Consider the following 23,920-nt stretch of genomic DNA (forward strand, 5'->3'; position numbering starts at 1 on the left):
CAAAGCCCTACATGGCTTAGGGCCAGACTGTCTGAAAAACTGTATTCCCTCTTATAAGGCTGCTCAGGTTTTGAGATCTTGAGGGGGGGGGCTGCTTTTCTTGGTCCCACCACCCTCCCAGGAACACTTGGGGGGGGAGGCAGGACAGGGCCTTCTCTGTGGTGGCTGCTCCCAAGCAACTTTGGAACTCCCTGCCTGGTGAGCCCAGACTGGCATCTGCCTTGTTGTTCTTCTGCTGGCAGCCAGCTGAAGGCTGTTTTATTCCCACACTTAAGGTGTATTATTTTGGGGGGGGGGCGAAGTTTAAGTTTTGCAAATTTCTTCATTGAGGGGGACTTAAAAATACGTTTTGGGGTGTGAGGCATTCAAATCTGCTATTATTTTTGTGACTGGGGAACGTTAGATGAAGAAGCCCATAAACCGCTTTCGGAAAACTAAAGAGTTTAAATTTGACTTTCTGAAAATGTCCGGTGATGCTAAGTAATTATTATTTATATTATGTATTATTAAATACAAATATTAATATATAATACAATTGCAAGTGGCTGGCAGTAAATTTTAACGATTTCTGTGCAATTTTACACACATTTTGCTTACCAAGCAAAACTGAGTCATATTAACCAAAATACCTTTTGAATTCCCGAGTTATGTTGCAACTTATTAGCACCCCTCATTTTGGGAGTTTGAGCATTGAAAAATTCACCACAGGCCTCTGGGAACTGCTTGAGTTTGTCTTCTGTTTGTTTGTTTGTTTGTTTTTTATTTATCTCTATTTTGGCAGGTTTGTTTTAATTCTATTAGAGTTTAATTGAACAAATACCTTTTTTGCATGCTTTTAGCTTTTTGTATTTTACCTGCCTTGAGTCCCAAGCTGGGGTGGAAATAAATATAAGGAATCATAGTATTATTTCCGTTAATTATTATTATTATTGCCATTATTTATTAAATTGCCTATGCCCTTTTTAGATTCTTTTAGTTTCTTTACTGAAAAATAGAATATATGGTTGCATCTCGCGGGGGGGGGGCAGTTCAGAGCAAAAAAGGCAAAATAAAACCCCACATTGCCCTCTTCAGCAGCGACTTCAGGACAGAGGGACTCCCTGCCACTTGACGGGCACCTCCCACACCACCTTGGCCCTGCTGCCAACGTGGATCCTTCGTTTGCTCACCTGGCTGTTTATATATACGTAGCTGTGATTCCTGCTTCACAGGGGGGGGCGGGTTAGACTAGCTGACCACTAGGGTCCCTTCCAATTCTGCCATTCTCCTATTCTGCCTTATTGGTGAGGTTGTGTAGTCCTTAGAAGTCTTCAAATGAACAAAAGGGGGATGGAAGAAGGAGTGAGCAAGGGGTGGGTTTTTGTGTTTGTGTGCTTGTGTGTCTCCTTGTCGGCCTGCCTCAAACTCTTCCCTCCAACCCTGCAGGGTGGGCCTGGACTGAAAGGCAACGAGGGACCCGCTGGACCCCCAGGACCCGCCGTGAGTGTTTCCTTCCCCCCCCCACGCCCCGCTTGGCCCTGAGGCACTGACCCAATGCACGCCCTGCGGTTCCTTGGCGCCAGGCTGGGCGCAGCCACAACTCTTCTCCTTGGCACCTCCTGGGGGTCAGACCCTCTTAGGGAATGCAGTGAGGCTTTGGGGGCTTCCCGGACCCCCTCTCTCCCCCCCTTCTAGGGTCGGGCAAGGGAGGGAGGGGAAAACAGACAACTGTCCACTGGACTACAGGGCGTGCCAATTGAGCTCTGCACATGCCCAAGAGACCACATTCACACCCGTATCTAGGAAGAATTTCAGTTCTTCCCCAGTTCTTCCATTCAGCTCTCCACCTTTTGCAGCAATATGTGTGCTTTTTAAAAAAAAGCGCAAAAGGTTATCATCAGAGGAATTTTTATCGCCAGCCTTTTTTCTTCAGCCTACAGAAGAGCACCTGCGATTAAAATAGAGAATAAAGAAGCCCACTGAAACATTTCAATAGTGGAGAGTCAAAGCAGATGGGGAGGGAAATTGCTGTCTAAATGGGTCTGTTGTCGTCTTCGTGTTGGATCTCGTGTTTGGCGAGAGCCTGTGTCAGCTTTGAGCATCCCACTGTGCAGGGGTAGTGCAGTGTGGCTCCAGCAGGGGTGCTCTGGGTACGAGCCCCTTTTCTCCTGCACTCAGCCTCCCTTCAGGATCAGGCCTAAGCAACCGCTTTTCATCTTGCCTTCCAGGGATCCCCAGGGGAAAGGGGGGGCCCAGGGCCAGGTGGCCCCATCGGACCCCCAGGAAGACCAGGCCCTCAAGGACCCGCTGGCTCGGCTGGGGAGAAAGGCGTGCCTGTGAGTAGGGGGGCAGCGGCAGGACTCATGGGTCCCCATGGGAGGAAGGGAGGGTAGAGAAAAAGGCAAGCAGAGCGGGGAGAGGGGCAGGTGGTGGGGTACGGCAGAGGGGGCCCCCAAGTTTTTCTGGAGGGAGGGGGGATGTAATAAGGACCCCTCAACCCTCCCCAGATTCCTGGGCCATGTTGATTAGAATCCTAGAATTGTAGATTTGGAAGGGATCCCCAAGGGTCATCCAGCTCAACCCGCTGCAAGGCAATAATTTGCTGGAAGAGATGCAGAAACTGCAAGTGGCGCTTGGGGTCAAGAACTCTGGGGCACCCCTGGGAAAGGGGGGTGGGGTGTTGAGATTGCGGGGTGAGTCTCGGGGGCCCCCCACCTCACTCTCTCTCTTCTCCCCCAGGGCGAGAAAGGTCCCATTGGTCCCGCAGGCCGCGATGGCGTCCAGGGTCCCGTCGGACTGCCTGGCCCCGCAGGACCTCCGGGGGGCCCAGGTGAGGATGGCGACAAGGTAAGAGTCTGGAGCGCGTCTCCTCGGCCCATTGCCCCGGCCTCTGGGCTGGGCCTCCCCGGCTCACTCTCTCGTTCTCTCTCTCCACAGGGTGAAGTGGGCGATCCCGGCCAGAAGGGCGGCAAAGGGGCGAAAGGGGAGCACGTAAGTTGGGGTCATCTTGAGACCAGGAAATGTGTTGGGTGGGGCTCCTCCTCCCCTGCCTCTCCATCCACTCCATTCACCTCTTTCTCTTCCTCCCTGCAGGGGCCACCAGGACCCCCTGGCCCACTGGGTCCTCTCGGGCAACCAGGAAACGCAGTAAGTCCTCGAGTTCATTTTACCACCTTGTGTCTGGTGTCATTCAGGAATTTTAAGAATGCCCCCCCAAACGACGACCCCCCCCCCAAAAAAATCAGCACAGTTATGAAATGTTCGGTCAGCCATATTTATTCAATATAGTGGCCAGTTTTATTTGAACAGAGGGTTGCCTCCAGCTAAATCTCCAAACCTTTGGGGGGCAGCCACACAGGTTCAATACGCTTCCCACCATACCCTGTCAAAAGCATTTTTCAGAAGAGCGGTTTGCACGACCCGCTAAGGACAAAGCAAGACGAAATTTGAGACCGTCATGAAGCATTGGGTATCTCTCAGAAGAAAAGGAAGCTGGTTTAGTTGAGAGTGGTTTAGCTGTGATTCCTGCATTGCGTGTGGGGTGGGGGGTGGGGGTTCATCTTGGGTGACCCTTGGGTGCCCTTTCTATGATTCTTGTCTTTCACACTTCAGGGCGCAGACGGAGAGCCTGGAGCGAGGGGCCCCCAAGGCCACTTTGGCGCAAAGGGGGATGAAGGAACCCGAGGGTTTAATGGCCCCCCAGGGCCCATCGGCCTGCAGGTACGCCCAGGGGCACCCTGAATGGAGGGTCACACCTCTCCTCTCCCTCCCCCCGTCCAACCCTCCAACCTGCACCCAGTTCCCCACTTGGTCATTCAGCTCCCTGGGTGGCCTTAGTCCAGTCACTCTCTCCCCACCTAACCTATCTTGCATGGCTGTTGTGGGGGGGAAACGGGGGGGACGGGACGGACGGACCATGTACTACCCCACCTCAAGCTCTGCAGAGGAATGAAGGCGGGAGAGAGATGTCATGATAAATAACCACCATTCATCCTGCCTCTTGACAGGGTCTGCCTGGACCATCTGGGGAAAAGGGGGAGACGGGCGATGGGGGGCCCATGGTAAGTGCTGCTTCCCAGCCCCTTCTCTCTCTCTCTCTTTTCCAAGGCACCCCAATGGTGTTTTTCCTCTATATTTTTATTTATACTTTTCAGATATATACATTTCACTGGTTTTACAATCATTTTGACATTTTAAAACTTGACTTCCTTCCCCCTCTTTCTGCAGTTCCTTAAATTTATTTTTAATATCTTCTGCATACCCAAATTCACTTAATTTACTAATTTATTTATCCTATTTAAATATACACTCTTCTGTAACTGCAGGTTATGACAACAACCCTGCCAATGTTTTTATCTGTTTACAATTTATCTGTAAATATTCAATAAACCATTTCCACTCTTTTATAAAAAGTTTGTTATCTTGATTTCTTCTTCTTCCGGTATGTTTCACCATTTCTGCATATCCCATAAGTTTTTGTGTCCATTCTTCCTTTGCTGGGACTTCTTCTTTCCATTTCTGGGCAAGGAACATTCTTGCCGCTGTAGTCGCATACATAAAGAAGTTTCTATGCAATTTAGGTAGTTCTGTCCTTATACAGGCACCTCTAATGGTGGTGTTTTGGGGTTCCTGTTGCTAACTGCATTGCAAGTTTCCCATTGGGGTATTTGGTTGGCTCTTCTCATGGTCCTGTGGAACCTCCAGGCCCAGAAGCAGTTTATCTCAACTTCTAGGTTCTTTGGAGCATTTGACCACTGTAAGGACAGGAAGGGGGCCTGATGTTTCCTGTTCGGCCTAATCCAGCTGATTTGGAGCTCTTCAGCTCTTTTTACGCATATATCTGCTGGACGGCTGGTTAGCTGCCTCGACCAGGCGTGGCTGACTTGTGGCATGCAGGCCAGAGTTGCCCTGTGGACATAAAAGATCCCTCTGCCTGCTCTTGACTGATCCCCTCTGAAGGTGGGCCATCTGTTAGGGATGCTTGAGATTCCTGACTTGTGGGGGTGGACTAGTTGACCCTTGGGGTCCCTATCTAACTCTATCATGCTGTGGTTCTATGATCTTAGTGTGAAGATCAGGCGGGTGAGATTGGGGACTAAGCCTGCTCTTGAAGAGTTGAAACTGTGTGTCGCCCCTTTGAGTTTGGAAGCAACACAGGAAGAGGCCTAAGAATAGGGGGGGGGCATCTTTTGCTGAATATTATGGAAATGAAAGCAATGGGGGTCTCTTTCTCCCCTCCCTTTACTGCCTGTCCAAAGCAGAGTGTTTGCTAAGAGCAGCCCTTTGGTCCTTGAGTCGGACTTGAGCATCGATGACCCACAGAGCGGGGCTCAGGTGCTAATAATAAATACACTTCTCCATGCAGGGGCCCCCAGGACCCCCCGGACCACGAGGCCCAGCCGGACCCTCTGGAGCAAATGTGAGTGTATTTTTCCTTCCACAACCCCCCACAACTGCTACACCGCCACCTCCACCCATTAACTGATACTCAGCATGGCCTTTTAGTCTAACAATTTGGGGTCTCTTTTTCCTTCCCACACAGGGTCCCCAAGGCCCACCAGGAGGCGTAGGAAACCTTGGCCCCCCAGGACAGAAGGTGAGTGGCTGGGAGGCAGGACTCCTGGGTCCTCTGGGGAGGTTAGTTGGGCGTGGATCCTGGGAGCCAGTATCCCTGTGTGTTCTGAAAAGCAAATCTGGTTTCCCTGGAGCAAGAAGGGAACAAGAAGAAAGTTGCTGGAGGAAATGACTCCTGGTTTCGGTTGTCTCTATACTAATGCACAGAGCATGGGAAATAAACAAGATGAACATCCAACTGTACGATGCTATGATGCAATGAGTAGGGTCTGTGTGTGTGTTTGGGGATCTGGGGATGAGTGGGTATTGATCTCCTCTTCCTGGTTCTTGGTTCTCTGGATGGCGGGTGAGCTATGAGTCTCTCAAACGGACTTCTCTTTTCCCCATGGTGGGTGCCCACCTTAGGGATCTCTCTCCCCAGATATTCATGATCCCCTCCGAATCCCCCCAATTGCCCTCACTACCTAATGAGAGCTCTCATGAGCCTATTACATTATATTATATTATATTTACTGTTCCCAAATCTGTTTACAATGAGAGGCACGTCCTGGAGAGAACCTCAGGGGCCAGGTTGAGAGGGCTGGAGGGCCTGAGATTCAGAATGAGAAGAAACACACACATTGGCTTGGAATAAATAGAAGAATGGAGGATGGGAAGAGCTTTGGATAGGACCAGACCCACACCTGCACAGCCCCCAATTTCCTTCTGTCGTTCCAGGGTGAGTCAGGAGAGCCGGGAGGTCCTGGTGTCCCTGGAGAACCTGGTGGCAAGGTAAGAGGCCCCCCCTCTCCCCCCTCCTTCCCTGCCCCATCAACCACCTCTGCCGTCACCATTGCGACGCCTGTCCTGTCCCACCTCAATTCGAACTCCCCAAAACCATGCGAGGACCAAAATTCATCCACATGAGGAGGCAAAGATCAGTGCAAAACAACAGAGAAAAACGGGCAATATTGTTATCGATCCGTTGAATTCGTGTCCTGCCCTTCCTGGCGTTCTGCCGGAGGAAGTTGCTTTGCCAAAATGTGTGGATTAAGCACAAACGGCGTGCAAAAATGCCCATGGGAGGAGAAATTTGTACTAAAATGCTGATGGGAAGGACTTTGAAAAAATAATAACTGTGGGGAAGCAGGCTAAAGATTTGAGAAACGGGAATACCAGAACTGACACTTGCCAGTCCCTGATCTGGGTTCACCGTACAGAACTTTAATGCTCCACTTTATGTCTGACTTCAAATTTTCCCTCCTGGCCCCCAAAATTATTCATTGCATATTCAAATGACCCACTGCCTAATCTCAGTGTGACCACCTTTCTCTCTGCCCCCATTCAAGACCCAAATTTAAGGGCTTGGTCGCCCTTGAACCAGGCAAAAAAATCCTTCTGGTGTCTCCTGCAGTGGCCAATCAGCCCACCCTCTGCCCTCCCCGGGGACTGGAGTCCCCTTCCCTCCACGCAGCCACTGGCATTTGGAGGGTGGAGGGTAGACTGCCCTTAGAGCTGGAAGCCCCACTGAGCCGTTTGGCCTCACCGCCCTTCCTCTCCCTTCAGGGCCCACGGGGAGAAAGAGGAGAGAAAGGCGAGGCTGGAGCTGCTGGCGTGGCCGGACCCCCTGGTGGGAAGGGCCCCACCGGAGACGACGGCCCCAAAGGAAACCCTGTAAGTGGTCCTGAAGAGAAAGAGTGGGGCGAGTCCTGCCTTGCAGGGGGTTGGGCTAGATGACCTTTGGGGTCCCAACTCTACAATTCTGTGGTTCTGTTTCTAACTCCACTTGATTTTATTTCATTCTTGGGGGAAAGTTCCTTAATCTTGGAAAGGGGGCTGTCATCGAATGGGTTGGAAAAGGTGAAACAGAGCCATGTGCAGGTGAAACTCTGAAAATTAGAATATCGTCGAAAAGTGCATTTATTTCATAAATTTCTTCAATTACATTCCATTTATAATTGGCCCGCCTAAAGACAAATAATTACAACTAATAAAGGCAACAACAAATATCTTGCTTTGCATGTCATGCATCTATTTGATATATTGGTTTCACCTTTTAAGTTGCATTACTGAAATGAAGGCACTTTTCGACGATATTCTAATTTCCCGAGTTTTACCTGTATCTGTTGGGAAGGCACAACTGGGCAACAGGGAGGGAGGGGGGTCTCCCTTCCTCTCCGGAGGGCTAAATCTCTCTCTCTCTCTCACCTTTTTAGGGTCCAGTTGGTTTTCCTGGAGATCCAGGACCACCTGGCGAAATGGGACCTCGGGTGAGTCACGGGGACCCCTTTCCCTAGGAGCCCCCACGGAAGGGCCAGGATCTGACCCAGGGGCTGACTGTGACTTTGTTCCCCTCCTGCCAACAGGGCCAAGACGGAGCCAAAGGCGACCGGGGAGAAGATGGCGAGCCGGGAGAGGCGGTAAGCGCTCTAGGTCTGGCAGGGAAGAGGTTCCGGGTCGTCTTCTGCTGGGTTTGGTTCCGGACATGATGCCTCCAACGAGTTCACCCTCCTCTTTCCCAAACAGTGAAGGGTCTCCATCATCGTCTTGGTTTCCCAAGACGTCCTTCTGCCGGAGTCGCCTTCCCCTTCTTTGTCCTCTTCTTCCTCCTCCCCAATTCCACTCCTCCTCGCCCAGCCTGACACCCCCTTCCCTTTCTCTCCCTTCCAGGGCTCTCCAGGACCCACAGGGGAGAACGGACCCCCCGGCCCGCTTGGCAAGAGGGTGAGTGGAGAGAGAGGGTCCTCCTGCATGCTGGGCGCCACAGGGCAGTACCCCTCCTGGCTGGCTGACCCACAAGCCCAACATAAAGAGGGTCCAGGCCCTTGGGCATCGGGGGCCAGAGAGTGTGGGGCCCCTGTGCCTGGGGGCCAGCTTGGCATCTCTCTGAGCCCAGTGCCTCCCTTCCTCTCTCCACAGGGTCCGGCCGGCACCCCAGGCCCCGAAGGACGCCAAGGGGAGAAAGGCGCCAAGGTGAGTTACCTGGTCGCCAGGTAAATGGAAGGGGAAGCCGGACAGGCAGGTGGCTTGAGCACCCTAAAGAAGAAACTATGGGATATCAGAGGAGCCGAGCAGGCCCGTGTGTGTGTGTGTGTGTGTGTGTGTGTGTGTGTGTGTGTGTGTTGGGGGCTTATATCTTTTTGTTTCCCATGTGCTCCTTTCATATTTGAATTTATTTGCCCTGCACTCTTAAGGTCCCAGGGCAGAGGTTAGAACAATTGAAATATATTTTTTACTGCTCTTTCATTTTTTGAAAAAGAGATTTAGTTGTGATTCCTGCATTGCCTGAGCCCTGGGGGTCCCCTCCAACTCTGCAGTTCTATGATTCTTAACCTCCCTCCCTCTAGGGGGCTAATCCTGCTCCCAAAACTCCTCCAAGGACTTGAATTTCCCCAGACCACTCCACACCCTGATCCTCGCTTTCCTTTGGCACTCTGCAGGGCAGCACAATCCCAGTGCGTGTTTCTACTCAGGAGTAAGCCCCAGTAATTGGTAGGTGGCAGGATTGTGGCCTGAGGCTGTTCCTCCGCTTCCTCCTGCCCCAGAGGGATTTGTCCCTGGTTAAGGATGAATCTCCTAGCGGCAATTTAAAAAAACAAAACAAAACAAAACCCTGAGCTGTAATTTCAAAAGATTACAGGTGATGGCCACTTGGGGATCTGAAAGAGCAGAAATAAAATCCCCTGCAGAGATGAAGTTGGAGCCCTCCCTCTATTAGGCCACCTGGATTACATATTCCATGGAAATGCAGGCTATAAATTCTCGAAATAGATAAACAGCGAAAGAGGGCTTGAAAATTAGGTGCTCTGTTTTTTTTGAAATGGAAGAAGGAAGTTCTGGGATCTTTACCTAGCTCTTACACTCCTCACACCTGCCCCACGGCCCCATCGCTAAAGAGCTGTGGGAGGCTGAGATGTTTTCCTCTTCCCAGAAAGCGCAGCTCAAAAGCCCCACAAGGACCAGTTAGCTGTGATTGCAGGGGGGTGGGCTGGATGACTCTTGGGGTTCCCTTCCAGCCCTACAATTGTGGATCTTCCCTCTCAGGAGGGGAAATGTTTTTGTATATGTTGGAAGCTGCCCAGATTGTCTGGGGTAAAATTATTATTATTATTATTATTATTATTATTATTATTATTATTATCACCGTCATCATCATTTCAGTGTGCAGGAGTGGCCTTTGTTTACAAATCTGACAGTCCGTTTCCAGGAAAATTTGTTGTTTCTCCTTTCATTTGGCTGCTACAGGGACTTCGGTACAGTTTCTTTAAAAAGAAAAAAATTATTTGGTTTTACAGATGTGTTCACATTCAAAATCACAAATAATAAAAATGACACAAGATTCTTCCGAATCTCTGGACTTCCCTCCATGGGCTCTCTAATTAACCTTTTCAACTGCATATTGTAAATCACTCTAATTTGTCAGTTATCCATCGTGTCCAAAGTCTATGTAACATTGCAAGAGTTATTTAAGACCTGCTTGCCGATCAGAAGGTTGGCGGTTCGAATCCCCGCAACGGGGTGAGCTCCCGTTGCTCGGTCCCAGCTTCTGCCCACCTAGCAGTTTGAAAGCACGTCAAAATGCAAGTAGATAAATAGGTACTGCTCCAGTGGGAAGGTAAACAGCATTTCCGTGTGCTGCTCTGGTTTGCCAGAAGCGGCTTTGTCATGCTGGCCACATGACCTGGAAGCTATACGCCGGCTCCCTTGGCCAATAATGTGAGATGAGCGCGCAATCCCAGAGTCATCCGCGACTGGACCTAACGGTCAGGGGTCCCTTTACCTTTACCTTATAGAGTCCAAATGCTTACAGTGGTCTCTCAAGCATAATATAAATTCCCCCCATTCTTTGTTGAAGTTTTGATCCTCCTAGTTTCTGATTTTCCCAGTCATTTTTGCCATCTCTGCATAGTCCAACAGCTTGGTCTCCCATTCCACTCTAGCAGGGACCGGCTTGAGTGCAGTTTCAACAGGCTGGGACAGACCCTCTCCCCACCATCATTTTGACTAATTTTAGATGAAACGTAGCCTGGGGAGGTTGTGGCTTTGGAGGGAAGGGTGTGTGTGTGTGTGTGTGTGTGTGTGTGTGTGTGTGTGTGTGTGTAATTTTCTCCCTGCCGGCTTTCCCCCTGCAAATCCCCACCCCACCCCACCCCACCCAAAATCCCCAGCTGGGGAAACACAGCCAGATGGGCGGAGTGTAAATAATATTATTTCACTGTTGGGGCTGGAGGTGGGGGTGGGACCTTCTCTAAAGAGGCAGCTCATGCAGAACTCGCAGCCCCAAAACTTCACCCAACCCTTATTCCCTTTCCGACTTACAATAAATAGGACACCTCACCCATCCACATTTTCATTCAGGGACTGTTGGGTGGTGTGGTTTTTTTTCTTTTTTATTGGTAAAGATTTTCATTTCCTTTTGTAAGTCGTATAAGAACAGTTAAAACAATGGTTGAAAGTAAAAAAAATGGAAAATCTGAACTGTAAAATCGGGGGTTGGACTAGATGACCCTCAGGGTCCCTTCCAATGCCTCATTACTCTTTGATACTGCTGTTCGGGGAATGTATTACTGTATTTAGTTGTGAACTACTTTATTTATTTATTTATTTATTTATTTAGTTAGTTAGTTAGTTAGTTATAGTTCATAATAATAATTGGTGTGCCGCCCTTCCTCCACAGATCTGAAGGCGGTTCACAACATTAAAAAAATGCAATATAATAAGCTCAAAATGCAGAATAAATCCTGCTTGCATTTGGGGGATCTGTTTGGCTGTCGTGAGAACAGGCAGGCCAATGTCCTGTGTGGAATAGCAAGAAGAGAAGCGGGTGGGTTGTGTCTCTGGGCAAATGCAAAAAGATTCCGAAACAGAAGTGGTGCGTTGATATGAAGGGGGCGGGGATTGGTCACTGCGTGAGTCGGAAGAGACCCCCCGAGGGTCATGTAGCCTAACCCCCTGTGACCTGCTTCCCCTCCCCTCTCTAGGGAGAGTCAGGAGCGCTGGGACCCCCAGGGAAGACGGGGCCCGTGGGCCCTCAGGGAACCCCGGGGAAGCCAGGGACCGACGGACTGAGGGGCCTCCCCGGATCAGTGGTAAGGAGACTGAAATAAAAAAATTTAAGGTATTATAAATATATATATAATAAATGTTTATAAATGTGCCAGGCAAACACGTAAAAGGAGGGCAGTCCTGGGGCCATTTTGACTCTCCCTTCAGACTCTCCCTCTGAAAAGAGGGAGGAAATGAAAAAATCTCCCCATTGTCTCTGTGCTCACAAATCCTGTCTCCCCCAGGGCCGTCTTAAGCATAGCTGGTGAACTATCCCTCCGGCGCCCCCCCTCCCGTTTCTGTGCGCGGCGCCCCCCTGGCGGCCCAATGCCTTGGCACCTTGCGCCACCCAGCCTTGCCTTAGGGCCGGCCCTGGTCTCCCCATTGTCTCTGTGCTCACAGATCCACACCTTAAGGTGTGAATGGGGTGAACCTGGGACTTGGATTCCGGAATTGAGTAGTTATAATGCAATCAGATAGCCTGGCAGACAGGGGATAAACAAAGTTGCAGACCCCCCTTTTCTTTGATGTAGGTATGATGTATCTGGGGTGGTGGTCTTGGGCTACACCCCTTCAGTGATGTCTGTATGATGCTTCATGGAGTCCAAGGTGGGCAGTTTTAAATGTCTATATAAGGGCAGGCATGCCTTTGTTCTGGGTCCTCCTCCTTTCTCCTGCCTTTGAGGGGAGCACCCTGTTGCAACAGTTCAAGAAAGATCAGGCTTACTAGCTGCTTCGCTTCTCAAGATTCTCTGGTTGGCCTCTGTTATTTTCTCCTACCGATGGAGAACGTACAAAGGACTCTACAAGGGCTCTTGTGTACCCCATAAGGGAATGAAGGCAGATTTTGTTTATTGCAAGACCGACCCGGATGCCTGGGTTCTCTGGGAGGGGCAAGGGTGCGCATGTGTGTGTGTGTGTGTGTGCTGAAGTCGGCCTCAGTTGGGGGTCCCTCGTGTGGCACAGATGCAGGGACCAGGGTGGCCTCAAAGACCCCCACCAGTGGGGCAGGATTTGTGTCTTGTGGTCCCATTGCAGGGCCGCTGGAGAGTTGGGGGGGGGCGTATGGGGTGTCAGGGGAGGGGCGCTTCCTCTGGTGGGGACACATCCTGCTCCTTCTGGGGCGGTTTGTCCACCTTTGGTCCCCACCCTGCACCCCTCGAAGTTGTCAGCATGGGGCAGGGGCCCCAATCCTGAGAAACGGTGAGGGGAGCTGAGGGGTCTCAGGCCCTGGGGGAGTTAGGGGTTTCTGCTGCATGCGAAGACAGGCTCTGGCGGGACAGAGTCCAACCTTCAAGAAGGCAGTAGAGGAGGAGGAAGCAAAACAACATGGTGGCGCCCTTGCAGGTTGCGAGGAGGTTTTTGCGGTCATTAGGAAAGTTGGTCCGAGAACCATCTTGTTCTGCATTCGGGGCAAGGCGTGATGATCTAGGCAGACGGAAATGGGTGACTTTTGGTTCTTCAGTAGCCAGATGGGGGCTGCTCCTAAAGCAGCGCAACGAACATCTAGCAGAATAGGAAAGGCAAAAAGCAGAGAACGGTTCCTAATGGAGGTGACAAAATTCCTGCTGAAGGGGGTCTCCGTAGAGGCTGTTGGAGCCAATGCAGAGTCTACGGGGTGTTTATATGTGAGGAGATAATCCATTGGTTGCCAGATTGATTCTAATTTTGCTGAAATAAAGAAAAGACAAGAATGGAAGGGGGTTGAAATCTCTACGCTTCACATGGTTGCTTCTAAAGGCTATAAATAAAGTATGTTCAATCAGGATAAAAGAGAGAGAGGGCCGTAGAGGGAAGAGAGGGGCAGGCGGGCCTTGGGAAGGGAGACCATCAAGGAGAAGGAAAACTCTGATCCCAAATCTCCGCTTCCTCGTGGGACGTTTTCGGGAGAAAAAAAGGCTCAGGAGAAAACCCCGCACAATTCCAGAGCGGAGTCCCTAAAGCAGTTGGGTGGCTCCTTCCAGCAACTCCTGCAGCCAAGCCCAATGTCTTGCTCTGCTTTCCTTTGGACCATCTCATCCAGGCCCAGAGGGGGGTCTTGTCGTCTGGGCAGCCCAGGACCTCTAGGGAGGGGAGGGGGCCTGGTGGGCGGGGCCAAAAGTGGGCGCTTGAAGGGCAGGGCTGCGTGAGGCCACCGAGGGCCACCTAGAGAGGCTGGGAAAGGCTGCATTTGGGCATTGAGTTTCTCACCCCAATTGAATGCTTTTGCCCCCCTCCCTGTCTCTTCCAGGGGGCGCAGGGCAAGCCAGGAGCGACCGGCCAGGCTGGCCCCCCAGGACCAGTGGTGAGTGTCTGGCCAGATGGGGGGTGGGGGGCAGACGTGACAGCCTCAGGGGAGAGAGCTAAGGATCCCAACAGTTGGGCCTCTTGCAGGGGGTTGGGCTGGATGACCTTTGGGTTCCTTTCCGACTCTACTATTCTGCGGTTCTTCCTGCAGGGCCCCCCCGGCTTGCCTGGGCTGAGAGGTGACTCTGGACCCAAAGGAGAGAAGGTAAGGTGTGGGTTCCCTCCCCATGGATGGGGGGCACCAAACATGCAGAGGGAGGCCCCAGGCCACCCACCCACCCACCCATGTGGCTGGGTGTCCATTCCCCAAAATTGTGTGAAGCGCCTAACTTAGTGGGAAGTTGCACCAGAGTCTTGCTTCTCTGTTTATCCACAAGATGCCACATAATCCCTTTGGTCTCAGCCAATACAAAAGGGACTTTGCAGGCTCCCTCTGGCTAGGAAGCTTCCCTTCAGTGTTCGATTGGCAAAAATGGACAAATGCAGGCCCAGTTTAATCTGTGGCGGAAATGACTGTAGCTTGAGAATGGTGCTTTCCAGGTTTATCAAATTGACTAGACCATAAGTGGCTTGGGATCTGGGAAGGAACTAGATCACATGTCGGTTGCAAACTCGAAATGGATTAAGTCATAAATCGCTTGCAATCCAGAAACTGACTACATTATAATTCAATTGCAAACTGGAAATTAACTAGACCATGTTGCTTGTGATGCTGAAATTGACTAGACCGTAAGTCGTTTGGGATCTGGAAAGGAACTAGATCACATGTTGGTTGCAAACCGGAAATGGATTAAGTCATAAATCGCTTGCAATCCAGAAACTGAATTCAGTACACCATAATCCAATTGCAAACTGGAAATTAACTAGACCATAAATTGCTTGTGATGCTGAAATTAACTAGACCGTAAGTCGTTTGGGATCTGAAAAATTGCCCAGGCGGCAGGTTGCATGCTATCTGGAAATGGACTAGACCCTAAGTGACTTGAGATCTAGAAATTGACTAGACCTTCAGTGGTTTGTGAAGTGGTCCCATCCGTTTCCCTACCCGCCTGCCCCGGTTCCCCGCCAGTAAGTGCCACCTCTCCCCTCAGGGACACCCCGGTCTCATCGGCCTGATCGGACCCCCAGGAGAGCAAGGGGAGAAGGGAGACCGAGGCCTGCCTGGCCCACAAGGCACCGCGGGGCAGAAAGGAGAAACGGTGAGTGTTTGGGGGCAGAGATGGGGAGCAGGCGGGGACCAAATAAAACCTGAACAAAAAAATCGAGGACCCTGACCCCTGAGCCATCTGAGAAACGCAAACAGGAAACGCAGGATAAAGGAGAATTTGTGCAGGCCTCCATTAAGGGGAAGTTGTCTGCCTGCCTGTCAAGGATTATTTCGCTGGGATTTCTGCTCTGCGGGGGTTGGGCTAGATGACCCTCGGAGGTCCCTTCCAACTCCATGATTACACCAAGAAACAACCCTCCGTCCTATGAGACGGTGACACCCACCTGAGTCTTCCTCCGAACACACTTTTGCACCACCCCTTGTTTCTTTTCGCTGTTTAAAATTATTATTTTTAACAAATTTGTTTTTTAATTCTGTATCCTTAGGTTGAGTGAAGGACGGGCAACGAATAAACGAATAGGAATAAAAATGCAGATAATAATTTGTTGTTGTTACCTGTTTGCGGGTTTTGTTGCCTTAACAGTTTCTCAACAAATCAATAAGATCCAAATCTTCTAGTGAAGCCGATTCCGGTCGCAGCAAAGAGGGAGAGAAGCGAAGGGCAGGGCAGGGGACAACGGGAGGGTAGGGGGAGAAGCCGAGGGGGGTCTTCTGTGCCTATAGCATGGTGGGAAGGTAGGGGGGCCAGTTAGGACTCCTGGGTCCCCCGAAATGGCATGGCCTTGCCCAACTGACCCTTTCTCCCTCTGTTCCCCCCCCCCCACAGGGAATCCCTGGTCCGACCGGCCCCCTTGGACCCGCAGGACCCCCCGGTCTCCCAGTAAGTGAGCCTCTCCACACACCCCCTTTGCCCTCCCCACATCCCCTCCCTGAGTGGCACCTTCTAACACCTTTTTAAAAAAATCAATATTTATGCTTTTCAGATTTATACATTTGACGTTCTAAAAGTTGACTTCCTTCCCCCTCTTTCTGCGGTTCCTTAAATTTATTTCTAATATCTTCTGCATGTCCAAATTAACTGAATTTGCTCATTTATTCATCTACTTTAAATATATAACCCTTATAAAACTGCAGGTTATTACAATAATCCTGCCAATGGTTTTATCTGTAAATATTCAATAAACCATTTCCACTCTTTTATAAAAAGTTTGCTATCTTGGCTTCTTGTTTTTTCCGGTAAGTTTCGCCACTTCCGCGTATTCCGTAAGTTTTTGTATCCATTCTTCCTTTGCTGGGACTTTTTTTCCCATTTTGGGGGGGAAGTAACACTCTTGCCGCCGTAGCCACGTGCATGAATAAGTTTCTATACAGTTTGGATAGTTCTGTCCCTATAATTCCCAAAAGGGAAGATGCTGGTAATTTTTACAAAGGTTATTTTGAACATCCTTGTCGTTTTGTTATATATTATTTCCTCCTCCCTTCCACAGGGTCCAGGCGGCCCCCCAGGTCCTAAAGGAGCCACGGTAAGAGCCTCCCCACACATTGAGCCCCCCCACCCTCTTGGGGGGAGAGGCGGGGTGAGGACATGCCCCTCTTTCCCTCGCGTGCCACTGACATTGTCAACTGCCTTTTCTAGGGTCAAGCAGGACCCAAAGGTCAACGCGGAGTCCCTGGTCCCCCTGGACGCCCGGTAAGAAAACCCCACACATTCCCCACTTCCTCCCCACCCCCCAAGGTCTGTTTCTTGCTGCTCCTCCAGCTGGGAAGGTGAAACCCTCCGGACTTGAACGGCCTGGAAAACTGTGATGTTGTTTTTTTAAAAAAATTATGTTCAGGGTAAACATTCAGTTGGTAGCGCTCGAGACTCTTAATCCCAGGGTTGTGGGTTCAAGCCCCACTTTGGGCAGAATATTCCTGCGTTGCAGGGGGTTGGACTAGATGACCCTGGGGGTCCCTTCCAAACCTGTGATTCTATGATAATAATGAAAGCAGTGGACCTGTCGGACTGGGTTCTGGTAAATGGGATTCCCCACCCAGCCACCCGCACGGCTGCCCTCTGCCATCCTCAGGGCAGCCGAAAGGAAGCCCCTCTGCAGAGTTAAACTGTGGGACTCCCTGCCACCGGAGGCTTTCAAAGAGGATTGTACAAGTTCACAGCTGTGCTCTTGACTCGGAGGGGAATGGGGTCTGAAGGGCGGGTGCCTGAAACCGCAGGAGGGGAGGGGGCTCTCGAGTTCGAATCCTGACGGGTGGGTGGGTTCTGTGGTTCTCACGTTCTCCCGCTCTCCCGCCCAGGGACCCCCCGGGGAGGTGATCCAGCCACTGCCCATCCAGAGGTCCAAGAAGAACAAGCGCTCGGTGGATGGCAGCCAGCTGGTGGCTGAAGAGCAGCAGCCGTCGGACGGGGCAGGCCAGGCCCCCTTGGAGGGCATGGAGGAGATCTATGGCTCCCTCAACTCCCTGCGGCAGGAGATCGAGCAGATGAGGAAGCCCCTGGGCACCCAGGAAAGCCCCGGGCGAACCTGCCAGGACCTTCTGCTCTGCCACCCGGACCTGCCTGATGGTGGGTGGGTGGGTGGGTGGGGCTCAGGGTCCTCCGGAAGACAGGAGAAATAATAAGAATAGTAATTTTATTCTGGCTGCGTCAGGGTGGTGGCTGTCCAGCCACACTTGAGTTGGTCTGCAACTCCCATGAGCTCCCACCAAGCGCAAGGGATGATGGGAGTTGTAGTCCAATGTCTACAGGTAGGCAAGGCCATTGCAGCGAGTCACAGAAACAGCTGGGTGAGGCTTTCCTGCCTTGCAATGAGGCAGAACAAAGAGACTCAGGTAACTCGCGTAAGTGAGCCCAGCTGCATCCTTTGGGATGAAAGCAGCTCAGGATTCCTAGCCTGTTTTGTTGATGCAAGGCAGGCGGCAAAGATAGAAAAGGATAATTCCTGGAGGCAAAGAAATTTGCTACCAAATTCCGGCAGTGGAATTTGCTGCCAAGGAGTGTGGTGGAGTCTCCTTCTTTGGAGGTCTTTAAGCAGAGGCTTGACAGGCATATGTCAAGAATGCTTTGATGGTGTTTCCTGCTTGGCAGGGGGTTGGACTGGATGGCCCTTGTGGTCTCTTCCAACTCTATGATTCTATGATTCAAAGAGCCAAGTACAGTTTGATGAGAAAACCCCAGCAGGGATTTAAAATCTCAAAACATGCAGCGGTTCGGTGTGGAAATACAGGCTGTTGCCCCCTTCCAAGTTCCTCCCAAAGTTCCCCTCTTCCCTGAGCGTAGAAAAAGACCATCAATTTGGTAACCGAAAAATTGGTTTACTTACAAACTCTCCAAAGGTCAGGTTCATGTGCTTTTCCGTGCAGCATTCAGAAAAAGTTGCGCAGCTGTGAGGATTCCCTTGCTTTAATGGAACCTCCAGACCCAGAGGTAGTCTATCTCGATTCCTTGTTCTTTGGCCACTGTCAGAATTAGATGGGGGCCCCCTATGGCCTGACCCTGCTGCTGCTGCTGCAAGGCTTTTCTAATGTTCCTTTCTCCTTTTCTCCCCCCCCCCCCCGGCCAAAAAAATAATAATATCCAGGCGAATACTGGATTGACCCCAACCAGGGCTGCTCACGAGATTCCTTCAAGGTCTACTGTAATTTCACGGCCGGTGGAGAGACCTGCGTCTTCCCTAGCCAGGAGATTCGAGAGGTAAGAGATGGACCCGGGGGGGGGGAGCATGCAGTTTTGGGGTGAGCTGATTTCCTTGCTTCCGCTGGAGAGAATCCAGGGACAACACAAGAGTCAGGAGGGGAGCCTGACAGCGATATTCATGGGGAGGGAAACCCTCGTCTGAAATGATGCCTGCTGCCGTTCTCCTCCTCCTCCTCCTCCTCCTTTACAAATGAAGGTTGCATTCCAGTATTTTTCTCTCTTTCTCTCCTTTTCCCAGGTGAAAATGTCGACGTGGGAGAAAGAGAAGCCTCAGACTTGGTTCAGCCAGTTCCAGAAAGGCAGGAAGGTGAGAGAATTGTGATCCAGGGGGGTTATTATAGCAGGCACCCCCAAACTTGGCCCTCCAAATGTTTTTTGGGACTACAACTCCCATCATCCCTAGCTAAGAGGACCAGTGGTCAGGGATGATGGGCGTTGAAGTCCCAAAACATCTGGAGGGCTGAGATTGGGGGGTGCCTGCTGTGTAGTGACCCCCACCAGCGCCTCTGGGGCTTTGCAGACTGAAAGGAGGAGGAGGAGGAGTAATAAATACCCCGCCAATCTGACTGGGCTGCCCCAGCCGCTCTGGGCAGCTTCTGACAACAACTATGCATTCGTCGTCACAGAAGGCACAGCTCACCTGTGGAACTCCCCACCACAAGAGGCAGGGATGCCCCCAAATGCAGGGAAGAGATGGCTGCCTGTGGCCCCTGATCGCAATGGCTCTGCTCTTCCTCCACAGTGGAGGCAGTAAATGCTTCTGGGTACCAGTCGCTGGAAGAAGCAGGCAGGGAGAGACTTTCTCTTGTGTTCGAATCCTGCTGGTTTCCCTTGGTGGGTCTCTGGCCCGGCCACCATGAGAACAGGAATGCAGGGCTAGGTGGGTCTCCTTTTGGCCTGATCCAAGAGCCAGACCCCTTTACGCCTTTACGTGGGATGTAAAGGCAATTATTATATAGACGTGGCAGGAAATAAACACTGCTAAAAAAAATCATGTTTATAGACAATTCCCCCCCCCCAAGCTCTTGAAATGTGTAGTGTCTGGTCCTGTGACAGATTATCAGTGGGTGGGCTGACCTGCCCCCTCCCCACCTCGATCCTTGGCCAGAGAATCAGGAGCCAGACCTTAGGTGTCCAGTGGGAAAGTTGGAAGAAATTGGCCCCCAGTACACAGAAAGAACTTCCTGACAGTAAGAGCTGTTCAACAGTGGGATTTGCTGCCAAGGAGTGTGGTGGAGTCTCCTTCTTTGGAGGTCTTTAAGCAGAGGCTTGACAGCCATATGTCAGGAATGCTTTGATGGTGTTTCCTGCTTGGCAGGGGGTTGGACTGGATGGCCCTTGTGGTCTCTTCCAACTCTATGATTCTATGATTCTACACCCAGGCTCCAAATCGTTCAGGCCTCTAAAGGGTGAAAAGCGCCACTTTTGAGCCCCAAAATAAACTAGCAACCAGATCGGACAAGTCTATCCGAGTTATTCCTTTATTGCATTTATATAATTTTAATTGAGCCAATAACCAGCAGAGAAGGTAGGAGGGAAACAGAGCCCAGGAAAAATGGGTTAAGTACGGTATCAATGGTAGGATTCAAAACAATGTAAAATGTAAAAAAGGTGGGAAATAGAAAATAATTGCATTAAAATTTTAAAGAAAACAACGCTAATAATGTTTAAATTAAGGTGAGGTCCTGCACCGACAAGCTTTTGCTGCTAGTTTTGCATGGAAACTAGCTCTCTTGATGGTAATCTCCGGAAACTGTCCAGATAACAGATAATCCTTATGAAACATTTGTATATCCCACCTATTTCTCCTGCGCAGTCCTCCCCTCCTCATTTAATACTTACCACAGCCCTGTGAAATAAAAAAAATCCTTCCAGCAGCACCTTAGAGACCAACTAAGTTTGTCATTGGTATGAGCTTTTGTGTGCATGTATCTGAAGAAGTGTGCATGCACACAAAAGCTCATACCAATGACAAACTTAGTTGGTCTCTAAGATGCTATTGGACGGAATTTTTTTATTTTGTTTTGACTATGTCAGACCAACACGGCTACCTACCTGTAACCACAGCCCTGTGAGAGAAGACAGTGACTGGACACACACACCCCGACTGGGGGATTTGAACCCATGTCCTAGCCCCGGGGTCGGCAGCCTAAGGCCCATGGCCACAAGCAGGGGGCTAACCGGCCCACAAGCTGCCCACTCGGTGAGTCCCCACACGCTGCACTAAACTGGACCAGCACAGCACGGGGACTTGCTTCCGTGCTGCCATAAATCGCGTCTGCGCATGCACAGACGCCAGAAATTGCATCTGTGCAGATGCCGGAAATCGCGCTCACACACGCTCATGCATGCCTGGGATCCTGCCCACAGAGGGATCTAGCTTGAGAGCAGTACATGTGAAAAGGATCTAGGAGTCTTGGTAGACCACAAACTTGACATGAGTCAGCAGTGTGATGCAGCAGCTAAAAAAGCCAATGCAATTCTGGGCTGCATCAATAGGAGTATAGCATCCAGATCAAGGGAAGTAATAGTACCACTGTATTCCGCTCTGGTCAGACCTCACCTGGAGTACTGTGTCCAGTTCTGGGCACCACAGTTCAAGAAGGATACTGACAAGCTGGAACGTGTCTAGAGGAGGGCAACCAAAATGGTCAAAGGCCTGGAAACGATGTCTTATGAGGAACGGCTTAGGGAGCTGGGTATGTTTAGCCTGGAGAAGAGAAGGTTAAGGGGTGATATGATAGCCATGTTCAAATATATAAAAGGATGTCATATAGAGGAGGGAGAAAGATTGTTTTCTGCTGCTCCAGAGAAGCGGACACGGAGCAATGGATTCAAACTACAAGAAAGAAGATTCCACCTAAACATTAGGAAGAACTTCCTGACAGTAAGATCTGTCCGGCAGTGGAATTTACTGCCAAGGAGTGTGGTGGAGTCTCATTCTTTGGAGGTCTTTAAGCAGAGGCTTGACAGTCATATGTCAAAAATGCTTTGATGGTGTTTCCTGCTTGGCAGGGGGTTGGACTGGATGGCCCTTGTGGTCTCTTCCAACTCTATGATTCTATGATTTTATCTCCACTGCGGTGAACCAGCCCAGGCGAGGAAAACCTTGTGGACCCCTGCCCTAGCCTGTCTATGACACCCACACCGGCTCTCCTCCGAACCTCTTCCCAGCAGAGCCTGGGAGCAAAAGGGCAGCCCCAGGCAGAATACGTTGCCGCAGTCTAGCCCTGACTCCTTTTCTCCCCCTCCCCAGTTCTCCTACTCGGATGCCGATGGCAACCCCCTGGGCATCGTGCAGCTCACCTTCCTGCGGCTGCTGAGCGTCTCGGCCCGGCAGAACTTCACCTACCACTGCCAGCGTTCAGCCGCCTGGCACAGCCGTGGGGAGCCGGCCCCCGGGGGCTACCAGCGCGCCCTCCGCTTCCAGGGCGCCAACGAGGAGGAGCTGAGCTACGACAGCAGCCCCTACGTCAAGGCCCTGCGGGACGGCTGTGCGGTGAGTCCTCCCCAGCAGGGGTAGCATCTGGCGGGGGCCGGGTTCCCTGGGCGGGGGGAACCCGGGAGCCACACTGTGAGGCTGGGTCAGACAGGCCCCTTTGGGCAGCTGATTCGGGAGGGCTCTTTGTACACTCCAATGGAGCCTCCAGGGGCAGGGGCAGTCTATCCAGATTCCTTGGGGTATTTGATCACTGTGAGAAGGGGGTGCTGGTTTAGGTGGGCCATTGGCCAGATCCAGTAGTCCTTATGAGATAGTGGGCTCAAGGGGGGGGGGGTGGATTTGAGGGGAGGGGCTGCTGGCACAAAGCTTTCGCAGAGCTGAATCGATGCTGGGCCTTTACTGAGCATTCTTGTGGGGAGGCTCTCAGACAGCAGGGATCTCGAAACCACAAAAAGTCCAGCTCCTTTTTTTTTAATAAAAAAAGTCATTTGTCATGGATGCTGTGACACGGGGGTGGGCTGGATGACCCCCGGAACCCATCCAACTCTGTGATTATAAAGCAGGTTTTTGGGTGGGTGGGTGTTTTTTTTATTTAAAAAAATCTATTTCTATGCTGCTTTTTATTCAAATAAATCCCTAAGCAGCTTACAAGCAAAAGATAAAAATGACATAATGGAACATCACAGATGCAGCATAAATTGTATAGAATATTTAACAAATAAAACAATCACAAACAAAACAAAATAAAAAAATCCTTCCAGTAGCACCTTAGAGACCAACTAAGTTTGTCATAGGTATGAGCTTTTGTGTGCATGCACACTTCTTCAGACAAAACAATTACTGCTCTGCTAGATAATTGGTTCCCCAACTTTTCGGAGGGGGGGGCCTGCCTCCCTGGTTCAATGAACTTACACTCCACCCAAACAACAGAATTCAGAAAAGCAGCTTGCATGGCCCTCTAAGATAACAACGCAACAAAAGTCAAAGCAGTAGCGATAAATTGTACATTTGTTCAAAACTCAATTAAAACTACTTAGTTTAACTATGTAAAGAAAATGGTTGGATTTGATCTTGGTCAAAGACTTCGCCATTAGAAAAAGGAGCCCCCCCCCCCTACAAATATAAATGAAGTGGAAGTAGATAATATGACTGTAGGTTTTGTTTCGCTCCCCAAAATATAATTTTATTTTATGATTTACCATTGTTTATATTTTGAATTAGATATATATACAGGGCACCAAAATCTTTTAGGCGCTGCGTATGGCCTCTAAAGGTCTTCGTCTCGCCCTGGTCGGAAGCAGCCATGTTTCTGAACGCCTGTGGAAAAGTTCTTCTCGCACTCGGATCCCGCTTGCGGGTTTCCCACCATGCTGGCCAGGTTTGTCCTCGTGTTCTCACACCATCTCCTCTCTCCTTCGCAGACACGGAAAGGATCAGAGAAGACCGTCCTGGAGGTCCACACCCCCCAGGTGGAGCAGCTGCCCTTGACGGACGTTCGCGTGGCGGACTTTGGGGAGCCCGGCCAGAGGTTCGGGTTCGAGGTGGGCCCGGTCTGCTTCCGAGGCTAAGGCGGCAGAAACCCCTGCACACTTCACTGAGCCCACCCACCCACCCACCCCCGACCCCGTTTGCCCTTGGTCTCCAGAGGAACCCCCCCCCCCACAAGCAGTGACGGAACAGGATCCGGCCTCTCTCCACCCCACCCTCAAGACACAGCGGATCCGTCGCCAACCAACGGGAGACCGAGGCACATCGGGGGTCTGGGACGTGGGCACCAATGCAGACCAAAGAGAAGTGGACAGTTTGGGACAAG

At 50.9% G+C, this 23,920-nt stretch overlaps 1 protein-coding gene across 1 annotated transcript in view; it reads left to right on the forward strand.

Annotated features, from left to right (window-relative positions):
* The window catches only part of COL11A2 (collagen type XI alpha 2 chain), a 76,137-nt gene extending 52,431 nt beyond the window's left edge, over window positions 1-23,706 (forward strand). The window contains exons 42-68 of the mRNA XM_060272207.1: window positions 1,426-1,479; window positions 2,208-2,315; window positions 2,719-2,826; window positions 2,917-2,970; window positions 3,073-3,126; window positions 3,592-3,699; window positions 3,987-4,040; window positions 5,345-5,398; window positions 5,522-5,575; window positions 6,271-6,324; window positions 7,099-7,206; window positions 7,749-7,802; window positions 7,899-7,952; window positions 8,203-8,256; window positions 8,452-8,505; window positions 11,514-11,621; window positions 13,808-13,861; window positions 14,015-14,068; window positions 14,955-15,062; window positions 15,798-15,851; window positions 16,459-16,494; window positions 16,608-16,661; window positions 17,267-17,534; window positions 18,550-18,662; window positions 18,904-18,972; window positions 21,922-22,164; window positions 23,529-23,706. Coding sequence (XP_060128190.1) covers window positions 1,426-1,479; window positions 2,208-2,315; window positions 2,719-2,826; window positions 2,917-2,970; window positions 3,073-3,126; window positions 3,592-3,699; window positions 3,987-4,040; window positions 5,345-5,398; window positions 5,522-5,575; window positions 6,271-6,324; window positions 7,099-7,206; window positions 7,749-7,802; window positions 7,899-7,952; window positions 8,203-8,256; window positions 8,452-8,505; window positions 11,514-11,621; window positions 13,808-13,861; window positions 14,015-14,068; window positions 14,955-15,062; window positions 15,798-15,851; window positions 16,459-16,494; window positions 16,608-16,661; window positions 17,267-17,534; window positions 18,550-18,662; window positions 18,904-18,972; window positions 21,922-22,164; window positions 23,529-23,675 — 2,334 coding nt within the window. The 3' untranslated portion in view covers window positions 23,676-23,706. The remainder of the gene's footprint in view (window positions 1-1,425; window positions 1,480-2,207; window positions 2,316-2,718; window positions 2,827-2,916; window positions 2,971-3,072; window positions 3,127-3,591; window positions 3,700-3,986; window positions 4,041-5,344; window positions 5,399-5,521; window positions 5,576-6,270; window positions 6,325-7,098; window positions 7,207-7,748; window positions 7,803-7,898; window positions 7,953-8,202; window positions 8,257-8,451; window positions 8,506-11,513; window positions 11,622-13,807; window positions 13,862-14,014; window positions 14,069-14,954; window positions 15,063-15,797; window positions 15,852-16,458; window positions 16,495-16,607; window positions 16,662-17,266; window positions 17,535-18,549; window positions 18,663-18,903; window positions 18,973-21,921; window positions 22,165-23,528) is intronic.
* The last annotated feature ends 214 nt before the right edge of the window (window positions 23,707-23,920 follow it).

Source organism: Zootoca vivipara, chromosome 2, assembly GCF_963506605.1.
Source record: "Zootoca vivipara chromosome 2, rZooViv1.1, whole genome shotgun sequence".
Taxonomy (NCBI): domain Eukaryota; kingdom Metazoa; phylum Chordata; class Lepidosauria; order Squamata; family Lacertidae; genus Zootoca; species Zootoca vivipara.